At 35.8% G+C, this 26,423-nt stretch overlaps 1 protein-coding gene across 5 annotated transcripts in view; it reads left to right on the top strand.

Annotated features, from left to right (window-relative positions):
• Positions 1 to 1,033: 1,033 nt before the first annotated feature.
• The window catches only part of LOC101708542 (N-deacetylase and N-sulfotransferase 3), a 182,479-nt gene continuing 157,089 nt past the window's right edge, over positions 1,034 to 26,423 (top strand). For 2 of the 5 annotated variants that reach the window (XM_087199254.1, XM_087199251.1), the window contains exons 1-2: positions 1,785 to 1,925; positions 14,285 to 15,421. Coding sequence is in view for 4 of the 5 variants with exons in the window: in XM_087199251.1 (XP_087055377.1) it covers positions 14,441 to 15,421 (981 nt within the window). In the remaining variant the exon portion in view is untranslated. Of the gene's footprint in view, positions 1,244 to 1,720; positions 1,926 to 14,284; positions 15,422 to 26,423 lie in introns of those variants that run through there. The other 3 variants (XM_004870038.4, XM_087199252.1, XM_087199253.1) reach the window with 3 other exon arrangements.

Genomic DNA, 26,423 nt, shown 5'->3' with positions numbered 1-26,423 from the left:
AACCAACACTGCCTTTAGCCAAAAGTGAATTTATTGGCTCATGCATGAAAAATCCAGAGATAGAATTTGTTTCAGCCATAACTGGATTTAGAGCGTAACAATCTGGGTTTGCCTTTCACCCAACTGCCTGGCTGGCCTCCCTAAACATTAGCTTTCTTTTCCGACCTCACATGGTGACCTGGAAGCTCCAAACTCAAAACTTCACTGTGCAAGGTCCAGTAGAAGGTCCACTTCCTTAAGAAAGGCTAAAATAGGGTTGCAGAACCATGCAGCTGGCCAGACCTTGTCACCTGCCATTCCCGCTCCCAGAGGAACACAATGCTGCTACTCGGCAGACCTGAGTATTGGGCAGCAGCTGACAGCACCTTCGCAAATGGGCGGACAGTGGGATGGTGCTGGATCCCCCAAAGGAAGCAGGGGCATTGTTTCCATCAAGAGCAGCCAGTGATGGAAAACAAAGCCACAAATGTCCACATGTTACCATCAGTAGTTCCCACTGAAACTCTTGCGGGTTGTTAGTGGAGCCAAATGAGATTTTTTTAGAAACCGTTCGGGTTTTAGCTCCTAATCACACTAGAGTTTTGGAGAGGATAACCTCACACCTCGAATCCAAATTGAATTGATGGCCTCGCATTTGTCTTCAGGAGCTGGAGCACAGAGCCTTTTAGAAAGCTGGAGAAAAGAAGTGACTCCTGGCTTCCAGCCTCGCAGCATCCCACCCTGCTGCGCCGCCCTGTCCTGTGCCCGCGGCGGGAGCACGACCAGAGGTCACGCGTGGGGCGCCCACCTTCCCGGCATCGCCGCGCAGACCCGCACCCGTTTCCCGGTGGCAAAGCTCCGTTCCTCCTCGGCTGCCTCCATCATCCCCCCGCCCCTCCCCGCCCCCCGAGACTGGCTTTCAGAACCAGAGGCTGAGGCGGGAACGCCGGGTCTCCCCCCAGGCCGGACAGATGGGGGCGGCTCTCGTCCCGGCTCCCGCCTCCGCCCCTCCCCGGGCGCGCGCGGGCTGGGCGCGGGGAGGCAGCGTGAGGGCGTCGGCGGCGCGGCCGGGCGGGTCCCGGGGCCGCCGTTGGCGCCCGCGAGAGCGTGGAGTCACCGGCGCGCCCTCCCCGCCGCCGATCCGGCACCGCGCCGCTGACTGCCCGGCCTCGCAAGGAAGGACGCCCACGGCAGGGCGGCCTCGGACACCCGCGGAGGCCAAGGACCCGGGGAGGAGGATGCGCGCGAACGGATGCAGCCCGAGGTAATCACGGTGCGGGATCCGGCCGGTCCTCGCCCCAGAACCCGACCCGGGCAACTTGCACGGCGGACTCCGGAGGTGGCCCCGCGATCGCGATCTCATTAACAAGTTTCTCCAGGCTTGAAATGAAAGAATCCTGAAATCGACACTCCTTTTATTTATTCAGCCTTTCCTCTCCTGTTTTGAATAAGTTTATTTAAACAATGAAAAAAAATAGCCTCTTGAGTGACTGTGGGTTTCTAAATATAATCCTTAAAGTTTTGCATAGTGTGGCTATTTGCTTATGCATATTTATTAACCTGTTAACTCTTCGGCTAGGCGGAAAATTGACATTTAAAATATTCTTTGAGGAACATTGCAAGTTCACTGTTGCGTTCAGGCATAGTGTTATTTATCAGCTTAGTTAGCATCTGTCTCCCCGAAGTGGTACCAAAGCCTGTCCCTTGGCGACGGGTCTTGCATGTGACACTCTTGCCCTCTAGTGCCTCACCAGCTTGGTAGCAGTTTGATGGCTAATATTAATAAGATGTTACATAACACAAGGGTACTGGCCCAGGACTGGTATTGCTGTCACTTGTAAAGTCAAAAAACCTGAGCTGATGGTAGCAGATGCTGCCGTTTCAGTTTCTTTTCTGTCTATTGAAAGTTTCTCCAGCATTTTCAACTCTTTGTACTTTAATTACAGGTAAGTGTTTCTGTTTATTTCATTATATATTAATGGCTCACTGGTAAATGTAAGGGTTTTTGTAAGAGATAACAACTTTGTTTCCAACTGTTCAAGAATTACAGGATTGAATATGTGCCCCATTTTATTTTTAAAGAAGTAGTTTGGTTAAGTTAAATGAAACAATGGATTATTATCATTTGAGGCATAATTATAAAGCTTCACTTTCAAAATATTATTTAGATGTCCATTTGTAGTTGTTTAAGATTTCCACTAACAATTTGAAATTATTCTGTAGTAGTCTTGTTAAACAGACCACATGTCTGTTGTCTTGATAGAATTTTGTAACATCAAAAATTTCAACTGTAATTACCTGATCCTTAACAAAGCTTTGTGTTTGATGCAGTTTATTCTATACACATTATTTAAGATTATGTGATTAATGAGGTAGCTAGAAGGAAACGTGCAGCCTCAGGATTGAATATGAAAGCTTTAAATTAAAATAGGCATATCTTTCATTTAATATAGTCACTTTTGGGGGGACCCAATTACAATTTTTTAAGGGTTTACCCAGATTGTTTTGCAACTAATTTTTCTAGTATCTGGGCACCCTTTAGCCTCAAAGTCATTTAAAGTTAAAAATTTATCTACATTCTTTGTAAATATAATAGGATCTGGTAACTTGTAATCTGTAAGAGCTTTCAGGAAAACTCTTCTAAAAATGCACCTACGTTCCTAACATTAGATTAAGATACATATAAAGTCTTGAGTCACATGTGAAACTGATCTTGAACTCATTATTTTTCCTTCTTTTTTGCCCTTAGAAAATATCATATTATCAACTATGGAACAGTACTATTTACCACAATAGAGCAAAATGATGAAAGAGCAACTCTGATATTCAGTAGAAGGGAATTTTTTTCTTCTTCAGACATAGCTCCCTCTCAATATTATATTTGAAAATGAGATTTCAAACTCGTTTTAAACCTGGTACTGAACATATCAAGAGGTTGTGCTAATAGAAGCTCGTCTCTCTTTTCTAGTTAAAACAATACCTGCCATTTCTGGTTTAATAGTGTTATTGTTTCCTTTATGGTCTTGATGGTAAAACAGAAGGCATGTTTCTTTGTGTAAACAAATATCAATTGTAAACTGGTCATACAGGTTGAAAATTCTCTTGTCCTTAAAATGAACATTTCTCGGGTTACTAAAATGTTAGAGATAAAACAAAACTTTCATCTTTTTCTGGAGAGATTTGTTATAGTTTGGCTCATTCAGTTATAATGTTCCTCACTTTAATAAATTTTCTTGAGAAAAATATTATTTCTGAAGGTTACAACAAACCATTAAGAGTTAGTTTTTGGTGTAGCTGAAAGGTTTGTTGGAAAAAATAGAAGAGATAACAAGGCATATGAGGTTTTTTCAGGACCATGCTGAAGAAATTATTATGAGCTACCACCTAAATATTTATCGGTTGACTTATTTCAAAAATTTGGAACTATAAATAGATTATAATTTTTCTTTTATTTCAAAGAATCTGATTATCTGACTTCCTTAAATCCTAGTTAAGTCCTAACTGATCTTTGGTGATTAAGCCTATTTCTAAACTTATATGTACATTTCTTGAGGTACAGAGTATTCAAAGAAAACTATATTTAAATATATAATTTGTGACTTTTATGCATTATAAAAACAGGGAAATAGAATTAAGGACAAAAGCACTATTCTCAACTATTTGAATGCCTTAGATTTTGAATTGCTTCAAAATTTAGACAATTTGTGGAAAACACTAGAAACTTATTTTCCTGATACTGTGGTTATTGGAGATAAGTATTCACTCTGAAATGCTTGAACTCTGAATGCTCGTCTACATGAAGGGATGCTGCCAGGCCACAAATGTAACAGCCTGCATTATAATTATAATTAGTCTGGACAACACTCAAAATTATTTTATGATTGAAGTTTGTCTTAGAATTGTAGTAAAGAATTGGCTTTAGAATTTGCTGGTTTGTCTGTTTTATTCTTAATAAAACTACAACTATAGGCATCTGGGTATCACAGTGAATGATTTATTCCTTCGTATTACTCTAAGCACTTTTAATCAGCTTCGTGTAAGTTACATGACTAGACAAAAAGCAGCCCATCCCTACTACAATTAATGTCTATAATACATCATTTCACAAAATGTCTTATAAATTACTGAGAGCTGTAACTCCTAAGTACCTGTTGCTAAACAAGAGCAAAAACATCAAGTATTATAGTCTTGTACTACAGCCCTTAATCATCTTGCTGATGGGCATCTATTTTACTTACACTTCAATTTTTAATTGTTTTCTTTGTTTGTTTGTTTGTTTGGAAGTAACTAGAAAGTAAACTGGATTCTAGGCCTGTCTCTGTCCTGAGAGGGGTATCCTTGGATAGCCCTTACTGTCTCTGGGGATTGGTTTCCTCACTTGTAGAATAAAGACCTCAGAGACTCTTTCCTGTCCTGATTTGTTGTCCAGAATTGTAGTAGTTGATCTGAAGGACACGACAGATTACACACTAAAAAACTTACATTGTTGATGAGTACTCTTGTCAAGGTTTTTACTAGTAGAGATAAAAACTGTTAATGTTCACAAAATGTTTACCTTGAACAAGGCACTGTTCTACGTACTTCCCATCCTAATTTTCAGTTCATGTAATCTTCACAAAGATTATTTGTGGTAGATATAATTCCTGTTTCAAAAAATGAGGAAATTGAAGTAATGAGAGATTACTTACCTAAGATTACATCCCTTGCAAATGGGGGAGCTAAATGTAGTCTTTCATCACTATATTTGTTTGCTTTTTGTTTTTGTTTTGTTTTGTTTTGTTTTGAGACAGGGTTTCACTATGTAGTTCAAGCTAGCTTTGAACTCACTATGTAGCCCAGGCTGGCCTTGAACTCATAGCAATCCTCCTGCCTCTGCCTCCCAAGTGCTGGGACTACAGGTGTGCACAACCACACCCGGCTCATCACTATATTTGATATAACATTGGCAATCCATGTGCCACTCTAACGATTTGCACCACTTCTACCCCTACTTGTGAAATAATCATTCATTCAGTCAGGAGGTGTTTACTGAGTGCATACTTTTGTGCCAGCATAAAGCAGTGCCCAGGAAAATTAAATGTGGCACTCTCCCTAACAAAGAACACACAGTCTAATTCAAGTAATTTATTTCTTCTTTCTTGCTACTCCAGATGTGTTGACTGTCACTTGTTATGAACGATGCCCAAAGAATCAGGAAAAAATTTAGCTGACTTCTTTCACTGATGTATCCAGAGAACAGAGAAAAGTAGGATCAGGACCCATGACCCCTCAATACTCCCTACCATATTCCTCCATTGTTCTGTTTTGTTTTCTATACCTGTTTGCATCTTCTGTCTCTCCAGTTCTGGTTCATGTAATCTATCTGAAAACACAGCCCAAAGCTGATCTGTAACTTTACATCTTATGGACCCCACAATCAATGAGAGGTTAGGTTAACACTCCCTTATTCTCACAATTCCTGTGCAGTCAGAGATAATAAGGGGTAAATTAGATCCTCAAAGCTGCATTGACAGTGCTCTGCTTTAGATATTCTATCTCCATTGAGGAGGAAACAAGACATTCTCCCCCTTGACTCCTACAGGTAGAACAAACAAAACATCTTGGAGTAGTTTACTTCTCTTGCCTTGCTGGATGGCATAACACTGAGGGAGGTGAACAAAATGTGTTCTATCCTTCATAGTTCTATCCTTCTAATACAAAGAGAGAGGGAACATTATAATAATCATTTTCCATTTACTGTATCAAACAAAGCTAGTGCTTCCACATGCAGCTTTTCTCCCATCATCTTTTTAAAATCCCATTTCTAGAGACAAAGTGTACCCTTGGATATACTCCATGCACTTCAGCTTGTTACTTGCCTACTACAGCAGGGTTCAATGAACATGACACAATTTCACACATTCTTTCCTGAAGAAAAGCATGTTCTTTGTCAATTTTTAATGGTACTAAATTACTTTCAGCAAATTTGTGTAATATATGTGAAGCTTCCAAATGCTTTTTTTCAACACTATAAAATATAGTTAATTTTGAGAAAGAAAAATATTGTCAAGATCTTTTAAATATGTCTCATTTATGTTAGAACCCGAAGTTCTTTAGTTATTAATACTCATTTTCCAGATGGTAATCTTTTTTCACATTTCTTGTTCTGCCAGCTTTATCATGATTCTATTTCACCTAGAAATTGATTTTTACATTGGAATGATGGTGGGTGTTAGTGGAAGAGAAAGGATAGGTTACATTGACAAGTAGGTACTTCTTGCAGATACTGTAATAGTTCTCAAAATGTATGTTTGCACATATTCAGTTCTTTACTGCATATATGGAATGCCCTACTCTAAAAACTAATTGCTTTCCCTCCATTTTGTTAATTAATGGTAAATAATTAGATAATATCAATGTTTTCTTGGTGAAATTTTTTAAAAATAGATGTTTTACAAATCAACACTAGCCACACTGAATTCGGCAAAACCTCACAATGAGAAAAATGGATATTTGAGCAAGTTTCTGTGAATAGCACATTCTGGGTGTGCTTGATTAATGGCTGTGGTCAAGATGGTCACTGCTGTTGCAATATTTATATTATGGCCCTGACTGTTTGAGGCCAAAGTGACTAATGGAGGTACATGTTCATGGAAGATGGTTTAACTTGAGTGTTGCTCTGGTTTGTGAATGCAGCTGCTATTTATAAAATTTAGTAGAGGCTGTTTTTTCACTCATTCAACAAGGATTCCATGGAATGTTCTTATAGTAAGCAGTATTTCAGACATCAAGAATAAAGAAGTAAACCAGATAAGTACTTACAGGTGCTTCCTGTACATAGAGAAAGATTATGTAGAACATCCCCTGGCTAGTAATGGTGTAATATGCTACAGAAGTGTGAAGTAGAGGATGATCTGAGAGTGTGTAATGAGGAGGCCTTACAGATCTGAGACCAGGGAATATTTGAAACAAGAACATTTATACATCAAACCATCAGATTTGGTGGATGAAGCCACATGAAGAAGTGGGAAAAAAATCTTCCAGTCTTCCAGACAAAAGGAACAGCATATGAGAAGGTCCTGAGATAGAAAGGAAATTGTGTTTGGGGGAAACAGAAAGAAAAACTACTTGTCATAAACTTAGAGGAGAGCATGCCATTAAATTAAACCTGGGAAGTAAGAGAGGAAAGCATACCACACATGGTCTTGTGGACATGTGTAAGAATTTGAATTTTTATCAGCAGTGAAATAAGTAGCCATTGATGGAATTTTAGTTGTAAAGAAATAATCAGAATTGTACTTTGATGCCACATTGAGAAAAGTGTACAGAGAGCCCAAAACGTTTGTGATGAGACTAATTGTTATAGTAGTTTAAGGGAATTGTGTTGCCTGGCTTGAGGACAGAAATGCACTGGATCAAGTGAGTTTGGGGAAATGGAAATGAGAGAATTTGGGTTTATTTAGGTAAACAGGTTTGGATTACAAGGTATCAAGAATGAAACATTAGATGATTGGGGAGAGAGGAAGATGGCTTTAGGGGAAAGATCATAAATTCAGTTTCAGACAGATGTAGTTCACTTGTGACATAACTCAGTAGCTGACTTATAATAAAGAGTATAGTTAATGTGACTTGTTGTTGCTGCTATTTTATCAAGTTGATAAAATATAGTTCAATTTGAAGCCCTGGTATAGAGCTCAGATGAAAGAGGTCTGAGTTACAAATAAAAATTTGGAATTTATTGGAGAATAGACAGTAATGAAAACTAGGGTACATTTGACTCGTCCAAGGAAAGGAAGAGGAATGAGAAGAAGCCTCAAGATATGGTGCTGGTTATGCCTCTGACTGAGCCTCTTCTTTTTGCCAGAGACCAATGTGACATTAGATCCCTCCACCAATGGTGGACTTCTGTGGTTCTCACAACTCCACTTGAGTTAAAATGCTTGTAGCTGCCTTTTACAGACGTTTAGTGCACTTCCATTGGCTATATTTAAGATATTTCTTTTATCCATTATTTCTATAATTATCCTAGTAATTACAACAGAAAAATGTTTATTCATTCTATGTGTCATAAACTAGTCTAAGCAATTTTAAGATTCTCATAATCCTCATTAAAAGTATGAAGTAGGTACTACAGTATCTCTGCTTTCATATGAGAAAATGGCGGCATCTAAGAGTAATAGCTGTCTGATAGCTACTTGCTAACATGGAAGGGAAGGATATGTTGCAGTTGTCTTCACAAGTACAGTATCTTTTTATGCAAGTTATCAGTTCAAATTTCAGTCCACCTTGTACTAATTGTGACATCTTTGATAAATTAGAATCTAAAAGATCCAACTCAGTGTATACACATGTTGTGTTCATTAATGTTGTCTGTGATGCTACTATTAATACTCTACATTCCCACATGACATTATTTCCTTCAGTGTCTTACAGGAAATTTTGATGAAATGGTAACATTTATAACTGATCCAAGCTTCCTATATCTGTGTTTATTCAACAATATCTCTCTACACAGTTTGTTGATTTTATAAAATCAATATACAGCTTCTTGATCATTCAGCATATTGTCTTCATCATAAGTTGAAAAGTGAGTAGAATTAACCACAACCATCAGGCCTACATTGCTGATTGATAAAGACAGTGTGTCCATAGGCACTTGCTGATGTGTAGGCCACTGTACTTGTTCTTTAATTATTCAAAGAAAGAACTCTTCTGGTCTGCAAAGTCTATAATTTTCTGTGTATTTCTGTGAGAGCACTTTAAGAATGCAATCATCACTAGGCTTAAGTATTTACTTATTGATTCTGTTGGTTTTTAAAATGTTTTTATTGTGTGTCTTGTTTGAAAAATTATTGGAACTGACAGGAGCCCTTTACTCTTGGAAATTTTATTCTAACAAGGAAGAAGGACATTCAAGTAACAATATTTAGTAGGATTTGTGATAAAAGTCCTAAAGGTGTGTGGGGTCTAGTCTACAGTCAGGGGATGGTGGAATTGGAAAGGATTTCCTGAGGAATTATGTTTATGTAGCATATTGATGTTTGCATTGATTTCAAAGATTTTCTTGAATTTATGTACCTATATTCAACTATTTTATAGAGCACTGTGATTTTGATCTTTCCCCATGCATCATTTAATCATTTTATCTGCCTGAATCCAAAATGTATATCACTCACCCCAGCTAATTTCTGTGCTAAACTTTGTATTTCTGTTGCTGGCACCTTTATCTTCTAGTCCCCAAGCCTGCCACTCTCTTATCATAATTCCTGCTCTCCTCCCAAGAGTTTCTTCCCTTTCATTCTAATAACCAACACATTCTGGACTCACACCACCTCCCACATGGATTACTGCAACAGACCCTCAGCTGGGACTGTCCCAACTCTACCTACTTCTTCACTGTGTACTGTGTAACACGTACTCTCTGTTCCTGTTACTATTGTCTGTCCACTCTGGTTTCCTTTGCTATACAGATCACCTGTGGACACTATGTTTGTTGTATCTGTTCAAATATATCTGATGCTCTCTGTTTCTAGGTTGATACTCTTGTACTTCATGACCATTTCCAAAGACATTCATCTGCAGCACTCTTTCAACCAAATATTTCCAACTTCATCTTGACACAGAGTGTCCTATAATTTGTTTATGCTCACTCTCTAGTAAACACATTGTAACCCTTTTATTTCTTCAACCTGGCCAGGGATTTTTGCCTGCTTTGTTCTCCCTGTCCTACATCCAAGCCTTGCCCATAATTGCAAGGTCCTCCTCAGGAACCATGGCCCTTAGAAATTGCCACTGCCTTTGCTAAGCTTCATGTCTCCCCGACCCCCTTATGAAACCTGTGACAAATACAGTTCATAACACATAAATCACAGTTTTTTCTGTGCAACATAATCATGGCTGTTGTTTTACAAGTCTCATTTCCCTAAGTAGAATCCATCTTTACAGAGGCAAGAATCAGTCCTAATATTGCTTCTGAGGTGGTCTCAGCATCGAGTGCAGCACTAATTCAAAGCAGTTCAATAGATACTGATGACTGCTTGCAGAATGATTAATTGATAGGTATTTTGGAATGAAGTTTTATATCTTTACAGTATATATTTGTAACCATATATATAGCATGTATATATTCATGTTTTTAGCATGTGATTATGAATTTACTATATCATAATTATGCCATTCCATACATACCATAATAATAAAAAGTTATACTGTTTATATATCTACATTTATACCAAAGATAATATGGTACTAGATTTGTCACATGTTAGGCTGCTATGATTATATTTACTTACTATTCAATAGGCGGACATTAAGCCCAGTAAATTTATGTATAACTATACTCATATTAATATCCACAAACAATTTTTGAAAAGTTATGCCATTAGAATAAAGTAGAAATGTAAAATCAACCTGTATTCATTGCAATATGCCATTGTATTCAATAAATTTCCATAGTCATTGAGTGCTTACATGAAGGACAAAATGATTGGGAAAAAAAAGGCATTACCTTTAATCCTGGCATTTCTACTCCAACAGGAAGAATGATTTAAACAAAATTTTAATTATAATTGTAGCAATAAGGATAAAGAAGAGGTACTTTTCACAATAACTATGTGTGCCTTCTAAGTCTTACTAAGTTTACAAGGTCAGAGAAAATTTCACATGGAAATTTTGTGGAGAACCTTAATTTTCTTTATTTACCTGTCCTAGTAATGCCCCTCCCATGAAGGGCTCAGGAAAAGAATGCTGCTGCTCTAGTGTCATTCCCTGTAGCATAAGGAGCAAGACCAACAGTTCAGTCCATCCTGAAGTTTGCAGATTTAACAGAAACAGTAGAGATGGGGAAGTAGCTGTTCCTGTATAAGGTTATTGACAGTTATGCTTTGCTTTTAACTTAATTGGCTTGAGAGCCACTTAGGGGATTAATAAAGTACAGTCTGCGGTGTGTTTGGCTGGGTCATAGAGGGTGACCCTGTCTACTAAATTTGGTCTCTGGCTTTTTCCTCTCCAGCACTGTTACCCTGCTCAGCTTCCTGGCAGCATAATCTCAGCAGCTTTGCTCTACCACACCCTTCTGCTATGGTGTTTCTGCCTTAAAGGCACCTAACCATGGACTGAACCCTGAAAGCCATGAACCAAAATAAACCTCTCTTTCTTTAAAGTGTGGGTGTATTTTTTCCAGTGACATAAAGCTAACTAAAACAGGGTTGTAGTATGAAAATTAAATCTCAGTGTCCACACAGAAACTAAATTGGCCATGTTCAAGTAAGATGTGCAGATAAAAAGACTGCAGAAAACAGGAGACTCTTAAATTATCCCTTTAAATATGTAGACCACATCCTACCTTCAGAGACATACAGTGGGATTCCTTTTGGCATCAGAAGGAAACTGGAAAAGTTTAGCAGAAAAGAAATGCCCTTCATCATTTTATATCTGCTAACAGAAAACATAACTTTGATCAGTTCCAAATATTTGCTCTAAATACACATAGCAAATACTCCTCATAACTCTTTGACATCTGAGATAAAAATTGTATGAGTGTCATGCCTTTCACTTCTGACAATGGGAACAAACTGTGAAATGCTGCTATCTGAAATGCAAAATGTGGCAATACATTCTATATCCAGTCACAAACATTTCACAGCTACAATTGAAATACAGACATGGAAGGATGTGAGATTTTGTATCCCGTTGTTATACTACTGAATATTGCACTCATAAACATGTACACAACTTTGAAATTGCAATTACTTATGAAAACAAAATAACTACAGTTACAATTTAAACTGTCAGATAATTTTTTTGTTTATTAAATTGTTCCCAGATCCATACTTAGCATAAGATTAGAAGAGTTGATTCTAGCCTTTCTATTGGATTTATTCTGGAGTATGTCAGGTCACTTGATGATATTTGTCCTGGGAGAGTGATGATGTACACAAACCTCACATTGCACAGCAAGTTCTTTTCAGTGAGAGTCGAGGTAATCCTCAGACTTATCCCACTCCCATATTCCCCATTCCTGTAATCATTAACATTCATGATTCCATTTTAAGAAATGAGCCTACACTGGCTTGCCAAACTAAACTCTCTAAGACTCCTCTATGATATCCTTGATGTTATTAATTCTCATTCTGGAGAAATCTTGCTCTTACCGTGTTTTTCCCCTAATCATGGAAGTATGATGTCTCCCTGTGAGCTTTCAAAACCATGAAGTGCTGTGCTAGCAAATCTCTCCAGATTCTTGGTTACTCTTATATAGTCAAATTCATTTTTAAGTATTTTCCCTTCTACTTTTCTTTCATGTCCCTTGCCCAATATTATGCTCATTCCTATCTCTATAGCATTTCCTATATCTCAAATGTCTATTTGAATTATCCTCATCCTTCAAAGTTCTGCCCAAATCCTACACCCCAGGGCATTTTGCAGATTCTCCCCGTTGCTGTGGTCTCTCTTCTCTCATCCCATTACAGTCATTCATTTCTATTCCATAGCCCACACGTTATCATTATAGTCACTGTCTCACCTTTCAAAGTTAGAATGCTATAAAGAAATTCACTGTGCTGAGCATTTACATTTTAAAACAAAAAGTTAGCTATCCTATGAATATTTAAATAAGTGACATAGATACCCTAACTATTTGAATAAACTACAAAATAAAGTTTATAGGATGAATATCCTAAATGTTTTGTGGTTATATTCCAGAATATATTATTTATAAAGATAAAAATACATTATTCAAAATATTGTTCACTGCATATCTTACAGGGAAATATCACAGAATTTTAAGTCTAGGTTTTTTTGGTGCTCATTTATTCTGATCTCATCATTTTATTTGGAAGGCACTGGAGTAAAAGGATACAGGTAAGTTAAAATGTACCAATGATTAGAATGAATAACCGATAATGCAAAATAGGAAGAAAAGGTCCAAAGGGGTAGGGGTAGTGGGAGGGGCAGGGGAAAGAAAAGAAGAGAAAGGAAAAATGTTGAGAAATGAAAAAAATGGAAATAAAGTCTTTGTAAATAGGGAAGGGTGGAGGGGATGAAGGGAGGGCTAGGAATGGGGAAAAAATAAGAACCAAGATGCATTATGTAAAGGTACAATTCCCAATGAGAAATGTAATTGTGTTGTATACCTACAATGTACCAATAAAAGAATTTAAAAAAAAAAAAAGGATACAGGTAAGAAGTAAAGGTGCTGTAAACCCTAAAATGATTGCAAACCAACTACAGTGTTTTCCGCCCATGTTTGTTGTCTTGACAGGTATCTTTTAGCCTTCTGGACAATGATAAGTCTTGTTAAAACATTTATATTCTATAATATTTCCTTGCAGAGTGCCAAAATGATAAGCTTTCCTAACCTTTTGCTTTAGAAATACGTTTATTATTTTTCAATGTTACTAAATTTTCAAAACTCAGTAAGACTTGAAAGAGGTTTGAAACTATTGTACAATAAGCTGTTTTGTGACATTTCAATTGTTTTCATTATGAGTTTTTCAAACATTTTTCTGGTATTTCTTCATGTAGTTACTGAGCCCTCTCCAAAAGAGCAGAACCAGGTTGGTGCAGAAAGTGAATCTGTGGGTAACTGCTCTGGTGCACTGTGCCTGGTACCAGGCCATAATACGCGGGGCTGAAGAACTCCAGAAAGAGTTCTGTTTCTCTCATTCATCCCACCCACATGACTCTTCTGAAATTAAAAATTCACAGCTATGTAAATATACAGTTATAAAATGACCAACTGGAGACCATGTCTGTATTTTGAAAAGGTTATTCAAATGAAAGCAACTAGTATAGGGTTGTTTCTCTAATGAGTTTAAAATGAATATAGAATTATAGCATTCATTGTTTTAACAACCTTCTAGAAAAGAAAAAAAGCTAATATTTTAATTGAGGCATTTAATAAACTATGGTCAAACTTTTGTGATGTTTTAGTGCATGTAATTAAACATACAAAGTTTGAATATGCATTATGTGACATATATCTGGATGGTGGGAAATGGCATGTATGCCTCAGGAAACCTCTCAGTGTTTTTACATGTATATTATCTACAATGCTTGACACAAAGCTTACTGAATAAAAAGAAATTCCATGTTACCCCAATGTCTGCTTCTGTACCAGGCAGAGAAATCCTGTATTCATTGGAGTCCTCATCCAGATTTGGGAGACAGAGCATCTTTCTAACTTACACCAGTTCTAACTTATATCTAACTTACATCTGTCTACTAGTGTTACTAGTTTGTCACTTATGCTAGTCACGATGCAAGATAAAAACTTGCTCATTTTAATTTTATGTACTGAACATATTCTATTCTATTTTATTTTCAGACTATATTTTCTGTAAGTCCTGATCAAGCAATACAAATGTGCTGCAATGGTGACATAAACTATTGAATGAGACTGGGAAAGCAGCTGAAACACCATCTTTTCATTGACCTATTTATGGTGCGTCTATTGGAATAGTCAAGAAAAAATATACACAACATGAGTTTTATCATGAAGCTTCACAGACACTTTCAAAGGACTGTCATTCTGCTTGCCACTTTTTGTATGGTGAGCATTATTATTTCTGCTTACTATCTGTACAGTGGCTACAAACAGGAAAATGAACTCTCTGAGATGGCTTTAGAAGTAGACTGTAGTGACCTGCAACACCTACCATATCGGCTAATGGAAGTGAAGACAACAAAGCTCTTTGATGCCTCAAGGACAGATCCCATAGTCCTGGTGTTTGTAGAAAGCCAGTACTCATCCCTTGGTCAAGACATAATTATGATTCTAGAATCAAGCAGATTCCAATATCACATTGAAATTGCTCCTGGAAAAGGAGATCTCCCAGCACTTATAGACAAAACTAAAGGCAAATACATTCTCATCATTTATGAGAATATTTTAAAGTATATTAATATGGACTCTTGGAATCGAAGCCTTCTAGATAAATACTGTTTGGAATATGGTGTGGGTGTTATTGGATTCCACAAAACTAGTGAGAAGAGTCTACAGAGCTTTCAGTTAAAAGGTTTCCCTTTTTCCATATATGGAAACCTTGCAGTAAAAGATTGTTGTATTAATCCTCACTCTCCATTGCTTCATGTGACCAAGTCTTCTAAGCTCGAAAAAGGCTCTTTACCTGGAACCGACTGGACAGTTTTTCAGATTAATCACTCAGCTTACCAACCAGTAATATCTGCCAAAGTAAAGACCCCAGAAAACTTTTCTCCTCCCATCTCTAAAGGTGCTTTTTATGCCACTATCATACATGACCTGGGGCTTCATGATGGAATTCAGAGAGTTCTCTTTGGCAACAACTTAAACTTTTGGCTACATAAGCTCATCTTTGTAGATGCCATCTCCTTCTTGTCAGGGAAGAGACTGACATTGTCCTTGGACAGGTATATTCTCGTGGACATTGATGATATATTTGTGGGGAAGGAGAGAACAAGGATGAACACCAACGATGTTAAGGTAAGGCTCTGTTATATGAAAACTTCAAAATTTAGCTTGTCTGTCAGTAGGATTGACAACTTTCCTGGTTTGTCCTGGGACTAAGGAGTTTTCTAGGATATGGGACTTTTATTTTATAGGAAATATCTAGGACAAACTAGGATAATTAGTCACCCTATCTCTCACTCTAAATCACTTAAGTAGATAGTGTATTTCCCTCTGAATCAAGAAAAATGAAGAGTCCTGAAATGGTTTCCTATATGTACTTAGAACTAGACAATAGAAACCATTTTGAGTTACTTTCTAAAAACTCTCTACCTTACAAAACCATTCATTTAAACATGAAATCAAAGTAAAAATTTTAATGAAAATAAATACTCTTACAAATTTTTGAAAATTACAGATCTCCTATGAAACAATTCACCTATTTTTGAAAGTTAAATACACAAGTTATTTTCCCTTGTATTTTTGAAACTCGGAAAAATATGGAGAGCTATGTAACTAGATAAGCATATTTATTTACATATGAATGTGAAGATTTATCTTGATTTCAGTGAACACTTCTGATACATAGTATGAAGCCCACTGTGCTACATTTAAATTACATTTTTTATTGTATAAAACTTCTTCCATTAAACAAAAAAATATTTTAAAATAATCCATTATTATTACTATTATTATTCTTAATTGTTACATAAACAACTAGTTTAATATTAATGAAAGGAAAAGTTAAAATTATCTACATTTACCTTAGTCTCTCATTCCAATGGTATAGGGTTCTATCTCTGTTACACTACATAACGATTTCCCATAAATGTGAAGACTCAATAAATAATTTTTATTCTGTACAACTTTGGCCTTCTGGTAGAATGTTTGAACTAAGTCACATGTCAAAAAAATACACGTTGAAAACTAGATCTCTGTTCTCTAACTACTAAGTATCTGGCAAGTAACAGTTATGTTCATCACATGAGTTAGAATGCCAGGATGACTTACTGTTACTTCAAGAGAGTATGAAGATGAAGTAGAAGAAAATATCTTCCCATATTCTTGATATTATTTTACCTCAATAGAAGTTAATTAGTAAAAAATTTATATTTAAATTTCCATAAATCTTTTGCAGTTTACTTTTGAACATATAGCTAAGTTAAAGCCCAGACGGTAGCTTAAGCATTTATTGTGTGCTTGAAAATTACAAACAATATGTAATTCTCCTTCCAACTTTTCCATTTCAAATCATTGTGATAAAAAATACACAGTATATGATGTCAAATTTCTAACTGCCCAGAATCTATTGTTATGGCATTTAAGTATGCTAGATAAATCTCTGAGTTTTGCTCATGACTCTGTGCTACAAAGGTTAAGTCATTATTAGAAATAAAAATATTAAAGACTTATTGGACACATTAATGAAGAATTTAGCATGTATGCTTTATGAATTGATCTTATTTACATAGAAAAATATTTTCTAAACTACCTAAAGGCTTTTAAAAACACGTTTTGAATTACTTGGGTTTTGAAACTTCTAAATTGAGTATTTAATTGTGTCTCAAAACTAATTCATTGCAGACAATTGTGTGAAAATGTAAACATTGATTCATTCATTCTGTGCCTAGTTATTAAGTGTGAACCATATGTGAAGCCCTTTTGAGGATATAGAGATAGTATCACAGGGTCCCATCCCTTTAGAAGAAGAAACAGAAGAAAACAGTCATGGAAAAGCGAAGTGTGCTGAATGTCTTTCCGAACCTTAGTTGATATGCCCATATCACACACAGGCCACAGAGGCAGGCTTAGGGATACAAAATTAAAACATAGCTCCCCTCTGAATAAATTCACTATTTTATGGGGGAGACAAATAGGTAGATAGCTTTTAGCATAGTAAATACAATAGTAAAGGTATCCACATGGTTGTATGTAAGTCCTGTGGGAAACACTGTAGTGTGCTTCATGTACTGGAAACTATTAAGTACACAGAAGAGAATCTGAAGGCCAAACTAGGAGGAGGCGGCGATGATTTGAGAGGTTTTTCAGTGATTCAGACAAAAGATAGCAGTTCCTAGGAAATGAGAGTAAAATGGAAAAAGGGGCCAATTTAAAAATTATTTAGGACTTAAAATTGAACAAGTTATTGTTTAAATGGAGATGAAAGAGAATATAATCAAGCATGACAGTAGAGTTTTTGGCATAGGTGAATAATTGCTGATAGTATAACCAATGAAAAGGAAGAGGATCAGAGAGGCAATCACTACAGGCCATAATAAAACATTTCCACATTATTAAACTACATATGGGGCATACAGATATTTCACAGGTAGGTAGTTTACAAGAAAGAAATGTGGATATGAAGTATAAATTTGAAAGTCATCATCCTATAGGAATTGGCTCACAGCAAAAGCATGTGTGAGATCTGCTGAGGAAAGGATCTGTAGAGTAATAAGATGATCAAGTGTAGAATCTAGAGGAAAATCATCTTTCAAAAAACAAGCAGAAGGAGGCAGTCCACAAATAAGAGTTTCAAAGACTAGTCAGACAAGGAATCGGTGTTGCTATGGAAGCCTAAAGAGTGAAGATGTCAGGCAAGGTGTGATCAGCAGCGCAGGACCCAGTGGCAAGGTCCACTGGTGCATACTGGTATTAGCAGTCTCCTTAGGGAAAAGTTGAAAATTGTTGATGATTCTTACAAAGCTCCATGTGTACAGAGTGACAGAGGCAGAAGCCCAATCGCACTGAGTTTAGAAGTGAACCAAGAAGCCAAACTGAGGAGATAGAGAAAAATTTTGATATGGAGGAGAGAAGTTAGACAGTAGCCAGAGGGTACACTGGTGTTAAGGTGATCAACCATCCCAGTTTGGCCAGGACTCAGGGTTTAGAACTAAAACTCAGAGTCCCAAAATTAGTTAGGAGTGGCTTCACTAAAGTACAAAAAAAGAGTATTAAACTTCATGAGATCTAAAAAAAGGTCAATGGTTTTGGTGATTAAAATGCATATTGATAGAAATATTTTGGTCAAGTTCTATTTATTACTATTTATGAACTATATTATGTTTTTTATACTTCAAGTGTTAGGACTATTCAAAAGAGTGTGAGAAAATTGGAGATCATAGACTGTTTCATGCAAAATGAGAAAGATTGCATAATATAAACTATTACTATGTTATTGTATAATATAACTATTAATCACCACTTAAGTTTTCTTTTCCTTATATTTGCAACAGGAAATGTGTTTCCTTATTTAATGGGGACATTAGAATTAGTAGTGCAATATCACTTCACCTACATACCTATGTGTTGAATAATGTAAGCTTATTTAAAAAAGCATTAGAATTACAAAAGAAATCATGCCTTCGTGCAAAGCATATGACTCTTTGTGCCAGGGAAAAAAACAAAAAATAAAGACAGTCCTAAGGTGGTATCTTCATTAGTCTGCACAATTCAAACTACAGGACATAGCCTTTTAAAAAAAGACAAAGAAAAAGATTGTTCAGTAATGGCAAACCTTTTAGACCTTTCAGTGATACAAACACCCTGCTGTGCACGTTTCATATCTTCGCCACCACTGGTTTGGACAATTAAGCTATTCTTCAAAAAACCGGGAGCAATTAAAGCCAGAAAAAGAATGTGTGTGGGGTGGGAGGGGCAGGGCACCTCACAAGCGCTTCCTTGGACTAAGGGACTGTTGTTGTGATGTTAGAAAATTCAAGTTGCTTGTGCTCTTGGACCTATCAAAGTTCCTAAGACTGAGCCTACTGAATGGGTTTCTGGAAAGAGAAAGTGATACTTCTATCAATCATTAAAACATTTTAGTTTCACCTGAAAGCACAGCATGACCTGATAAGTATGAACAACTATGTCTCTGTTAGAAGCATTAGTTCACTCATGACCCGAGATCCATTCTATCTCCTCATCCTCCCTTTTTGCACTGCTGGGGATTTTACCTTGTGAGCAAAGCATATGCTCTGCCACTGAGCCACAGCAGTACCCCTATTCTCCCTCTGGACTTAGTGCAACTCAGCATAACATGTGCCTGAGACAGATGAGAAGTTGAATGGGAAGTTCGTTTAGGGTTTTACTGAACTTTCTGCAGGGAATCCCTCGCTCCTTCCTGTGTCTCTCCATCCATCTCTTCTGTAATGCTTGAACACTATACCATAGTACCAACCTTTCTTTTTGCCCTAAAACCATATTTTTCTAGTAATTGTTTTCCATTATTTCTGATATTTCTTCTATTTTATTTGTGGATATACATTTTAATTGCATTATGCTGTGGAACCATGTATCTGTTTGATACCAATACTTTAAATTTGCTAGAATTACTTTGTAACTATATACAACATTACTAATGTACCTGACAAGAACATATGTTCTCCAATCGAGATATGTCTATTGGCTCAAGCTGGTTAGTTGCGCTTTACAAATCTTAAGGTTGAGCCAATAGACATATTCATATGATGGGGGCAGGGAATGGGGTGTTTGATGTTACCAAAAGAAGTGTGTTTAATTCTGTAGCTCTAGTGGTGGACTGCAAATATTTCCTTGCTATTCTGACAAGTATTGTAATATGTATTTTGAAGCTATTTTATGTTTAACCTACATTTTAATTTAGTATTATATCCTGACTACTTTTTAAATTTTAGTAATGCTTTTTGCCTTTAAATTTTTGTAACTTAATATATTGGTATGCCAGCTTTCTTTAGTTACAAATTGAAAATTGTGTCTTATCTCATTTTTATATATTTTCAGCATATCTTTTCTGTCTTTGTACTATAGATTAATTTTGAACATAGCTTTGAGATAAATTTTGCTCTTTTATCTACTATATCAAATTTTCGTCCTTTAACTGACAAACTTACAGTTAATAGGACTGTCAATATATATATGGAATTATTTCAATATTGTGTACCTTATATTCATCTCTCTTGTTCTGTTTCTTTTTTTATTCTTTCTTCTCCTTTATTATGTTCATTTGAATTTTCAGTTTCTTTTTTCTATCCACTACTGGTTTGAAATGTATATATTTATTTCTGTGCTTCCCTAACTTAAACAAATATGCTAAATAAATGCTCATGTTATTCAGCATGTTCAAGCAACAGTCAGATTGTACGAAGTACTTATTTCCGGCCATGCCCACTTTCCTCTGGCTGATGAACCACTCTTGTTCCTTCCAGGTGTTAACTATGCTGTTTTTGTTTAAACCTAGATATTAGATGTTATTGTTTTCTTACTACCACCAGAGTTTTAATAGTAGGTTAACCAGGTGCCCTGTTTTCCTTCCTAATCATTCATTCTTTCTTGTCTGATAGGACTCCCCGTTTCTACCCTCATCCCTGTTTTCACAGAGCAGCTAGAATGTAAAATTAGTATAACTTAGACCATTTAGCTCTTCTGCACAGAACCATCCAGGAACTTCCTGTTTCACCCACACTAAAAGCCAAAGTTCTTGCAATCTTTTACACTGTCCTTTTATTTCTGTGATTATACATCCTGTCCCTTTTCCCTATTAACTCTCCTTCTTTGGTAGGTGATTTATGAAAATGTAAGCCTTGACAGGGCAATATTTTCTCACCTTTTGTTCACTGAAGTGTCTCCTAGCATGCAGAATTGGACTTGTCTCCACGTATTTTTGTTGAATGAGTGAACCTCATTCTTCCTAAAATACATCCTTTAGAAGTTCATTTAATGAAAATCTAGTCATAGTAAACTATCAGAGTTTATGGAATATCTTTACTTATCCTCATCCTTAAATGACAGCTTTGTTGAGTTAAAGTATTTAGTTAATAGTTCCCTCATGTATAATTACTGCTCCTCATTCTGGGAGGACTTGAACTCCCTGAAAGTCACCTAAACTTTTATGGTAATACAGTGTGTCCAATTCCACTAGTTTCTGATTGTTTTATAATTACCAACAAGTAAAACAATTTAACTTAATTAAATTAAATTTATTTAATTCAGTTTATGATTGTCCTGATGAACATGTATAAAATGTTTGGTTCTTTCTCAACTCCCTCCCTCTCTCTCTCTCTCTCTCTCTCTCTCTCTCTCTCTCTCTCTCTGGTGAAATATTTACTTCTAAATTTGGTATAACGTGATCACAATATACAGGAAAATAAATCACACAATATATCACCACATTCAAATAGCCATAGTGTTCTAGCAACTGTACAGCTTTCTTATGGAGGTAATTTTTAGGAAAACACTATAATTTAACATAGGGAAATAAGAAAAGAGTTTACCAAAGGAAAAAAGTAATTCATGTACATTCTTTACTTACACTTATACGTTTTATTAGATTTGTTGTTACACTGTGAGATAGAATGTATCATTACTACTAACATTAAGGAGCAATTTGTTATGCAGTGACATTCTAAAAGAATGAGTTCTAACTCATTTAAAGAAGGCAAAATGAAGTACTGACTGAACACATAAATGTATAAGAAGATTATGTGGTGACTCATTACTTTAAAGATTTAGTTCACTGAATCCTGCCCGCATATCATAAAGACAAGAGCTGTCATAGATGCACCAAAGCTCCACTAGGCAATTACAGGTTCCATATACTGGACTAGAAGAATACAGGAAGAAAATTCAGAACAAGGATTTAGGATGTAAGGATACTCAATTCAGTTCAGAAAATTATACATATTTACTCTATCAAAGGTCTGTGCTAAGAATTTCAAAGATACACTAATAGATAATGAAAGACATTTTTGATAAAAGGTATTCAAAACAAAGGAGAAAATCTTAATTTTACAGGTTATTAGATTATGTACTTTTTTGGGTTAAAAGAATATTTCTCTTAATATTATGTGCTTCTAGAAAATAAAATATAAAAAGATCTGCATTTTTATTTCTGTGCTAATGGTTTATATTGTTATATTCATAAATGATGTAATTAGCTAGTTCCAAAATAGATAACATTTATTGAGTACATGTATTTAGTGTTTTATTTTCATCATTTAATTCTCACAGAAATCCTATAAAACAAAGATTGTAAGGAACAACCCTTTATATAAGGAAACTGAGGTTCATAGACTATAACTAACTTGATCTTAAAATGAGAGAGTTTTACTACCAGGATATAAAATGCAGGTGTGCCTGGCTCCAGAATTTGAGCTTTTCCATTTCATACTGCCTCATAGTTGTAGACATAATATGGTATTATGGTGTCCACACCAATTCCTTTCCATCAAATCCTATGTCACAACAAATTGTCTCATATATGTGTGTGCGTGTATACATATATGGGTCACATCTGAAGTTTTACCTTAACTTTACTTAAAATTTGGGGAAAAATTAGTATCCTTCATTTCCTGAAATGCTTTGGACTCAAATAAGTACAATTATTTGACCAAGGTAAAGTATACTTTAATATTTGAATTATGTTAAACTTCCTAGATACAAATCCTCTCTAGGCACTTTTCCTGAAACCTTGGTAACTGTTATAGGTTTGGCTGTTTTGGACAAAGTGAGGTGGTACAGTGACTAAATGCTATGTACTAGGCCAATTACAAAAGAGAAGTTGCCCATAATTCAAATACTTTAACTTTTTCTATGTTCGTGTACTCAGATTTTAAAATCTACATGTTGTTTTTAAGGTATTTTGTACAGGCACTTATAACATTTTCAAAAGCATGCAAATAAAATAGAATAAATTAAAAAAACAGAAGTACTATGGTTTAATATTTAGGACAAGTGAATTAATATTTAAAGGACTCATTAACTTCTATAGGCTATCATGTATAATGAAACTATAAACTAAAATACAAAATAGATCTTAAATCATGTGTTATTATAAACTAAATCATAAAATTTACCGTTTTATAGTTGTAGAAGTCAGAGGTCCACCATGGGTTTCATTAGGACAAGTTTAAGGTATCAGGGCTGTGTCCCTTTCTGGAGGTTGCAGATGAGAACGCATTGCCCCGCATTTTCTTCTAGCGCATGGGTACTGAGCCTTTGGCTTGCCTGGGCCACAGTGAGTGAAGAGGAATTATCTTGGGCCATATATGAAATATGTAGTATGTTTAATATATATCAGAAACAAAATTTCCTTTATTTTCTATACTTTTGTTATGACATTTGATAAACAGGGCAACAAGAACATATAACTTGTGGAATATTTGACCTTGTTTTTATGAAACTGATGCATCAATGTCTGGCTCAATAGAAGTGGTTGTAATTCTTGCTTCTTAAGGTGCTCATTAGAAATTTTTTATCTAATTTTACTATTCATGTGCTTCATCCTTAAAAACAGTTGTTCACCTCTGTACATATTGCCAAAAAATGATGACATGAATAGTGTATGATTATGAAGCAAGGGATGTTTCTCTCTATGATGATAGGTTTTATAGTAAAGTCTCGTAAAAAGACATGATCAAATTTTTCTTTGAGTTGAGTATCTGATTGAAATTCTATACATTCCGTTGGGAGATTTGCATGTGATGCAGTGCATCAACTGAAAATGGATTCGTCCACATACATAGGCAAGCTGAAATACTATCAGTAATTGCTGCATTATATTCACCAAGTCACACAGAAACACATGTAACATCTGTTTTGATTGGACTAATTGTGTTGCTGATGCAGGAGGCAGCACTGCACTTTGCTCTCCCTTACACAGCTTGGATTGTTGCCTAGGCAGTCTGTGCTGGAGCACCACACATGAACAGTTTATAATCTTGTGGGACCATATTGCAATACTACTACGAGTCTAAGGACCGCATATGGGCTGCAGGCCATGGGTTGGACACACACACACCCATGGTAGGGTCTCGTCACATTCCTTGGCTCAAGAGCCCTTCCTTCATCTTCTCAGGCACAATGTTACATCTCCCTGTGACTTCTTTCATAGCCACATCATTTTCCTTCTCTTACTAGAATGGAGAGAGGTTCTGTGCTTTTAAAAGACCTATGTGATAAGATTGAGTGCCTTGGTAATTTGGGATAATCTCCTATATTAAGGTCCTTAACTTAATCACACCTGTAAAATCTCTTTTATCAGGTAAGGAGCATACCACCCACCAGTTCCAAGGATTTGGATATGGCTATCCTGGCTGAGGAGTTGGGAGGGACATTATCCTGTGTACAGGTCATACTTTTCCTGTAATCATGCTAGAAGTTCCAATTCTGTTCATCTCTTTTCCCTTTGTCCCTGCTGTTTTCATTCTCTGGTTCTGGATTACCACAGTAGCACTTTTTTTCTTATCCTCCATATTTATATCATTATTCTTATATAATTACCTTTCACTATTTCTTTGAACTATATATACTAAGTAGAATCAATTTTCCAAAAACTGAAAAAGTGTTGCATGTAGAAATTAAGCCAGCTGATTAAGACACTAAACAGTGATCTATCGATAATAATAATAATAACAATAATAATAAAATTTTTCACTATACCTTAATGTTGGATTAAATAATTATATAGTGACAGAATAAAACATAACCTAGCCATTCCTTCTTTAGGAATCCTAAAAAGCAATGTATTTGAGTTTGCAAAGAAAAATAACTTACTTGACATCATTGAATAAATGAATTGAGTGGTTTAATAACAAAATGTTCAAAAGTTAGAGTTGCTATCATCAGGGTAGCTAATATTAATATCCTGCCAGATTTGGATTTCTAATATACCCAAAAATTTGTTTAGGAAATTTTGTATAACTTTTGACAAAAGTTATTTGACAATATTTTCAGGAGAAAGAAGGCATTATAATGAAAATTCATTTTAACTTTAATTGTTTTCATGAAATAGTTTATGTTAATATTCAAAGGATTTTTACATAATTTGCTAATCTGCTCTAGAAATGTAAGATGCATTAAAATGGAGTAAAAAGAGAAGAGAAAAAGACTTTCCTAATATTTGTTCTTTCTTTGTCATTGCTCTGATTGAAGGGCAAATGAACAGTAGAAAAAGAAAAAATATATTTTTCATTCTCACTAGAACTGAATCTCCAATGAAATTGTCACTTGTAGCTTCACAAGAACTAATTAGCACTCCACACTCCATTGCCATTCCTGAAGAAGTCTCATCTGCTCATTCCACTTCAGAAAGCTCTATTTCCCTATATGAGATCTGTCTCTGACGGGTGCAGTGACAGGAAACTATTCATCAACCCTTCAGGGTAGTTCAGGATCTCAGTTGAGGCCTGGCAGGCCCTGTGTTCAATGTTCTTTACTTAGAAATTGGCACAATGTCAATGCAGCATTCTCAGCAAGGAGAGCTTCAGAGGGTAATTCACTGCACATCTTTGTTTTCAAACCGTCAACACATTTCAGGCTTGTTCCCTATTAAAACTGAATGCCTCTCAGGAGCGAAATCACTGAATTTAAAATTAGTGAATTTAAACTAACTCTTCAAGTCATTCCCGTATGACATACTCAGCCGTTCATAACGTTACTCTTACTGTTTATGAACCTAAAACACAGACAAGTGTTAAAGTCACCAGTGATGAATCAGCTAATTGTAAATGAATGGATAGCAAGGTGCTATGGTATTATTTTTAAAGAAATATTCCAGGAATTTGCTATTGGTTTCATCTTAAATGTTCTTACAGTCAGAAATGTTCAGAAGTATTTAATCACATAAGTATGAGACTATTTTCATGAAGTTCCAAACCACACAAAAGACAAGAGAAATCTCTTAAAATCCTGGCTGGAAGATTTACTGGTCACACACTTACACATTTTGACTTAGTTCATCGAGGGAGAGTCCAGCTTATCTAAATGGTTCTAATGCAGATGATAAAAAATGGAAATTGGGGGAAACAACAGTTTAAATAGACTACATATGATATTATTGCAAAATATGAAGATGTGGGTCCCCTTGTCTTTCTCTGTAGAAAGTTTGTTGAAATTGTGTTGTATAAAAATACTCAAGTTCATACATATATAGGCAAATACATAATGACAGGAGATCACAACAGAATTAATAGTTTTGTAACTGATACCAAATTGATGCTGGAAGACTTATTTTTACTTATTTGAAAAATGTGACAATATTTTGCCAAATATATATACATGTAAA

The sequence above is a fragment of the Heterocephalus glaber genome, unplaced genomic scaffold, assembly GCF_053883595.1.
Source record: "Heterocephalus glaber isolate CG9 unplaced genomic scaffold, H.glaber_assembly_v1.0 deba00001690, whole genome shotgun sequence".
Taxonomy (NCBI): domain Eukaryota; kingdom Metazoa; phylum Chordata; class Mammalia; order Rodentia; family Bathyergidae; genus Heterocephalus; species Heterocephalus glaber.
This window is presented reverse-complemented; position numbering and strand designations above follow the sequence as displayed.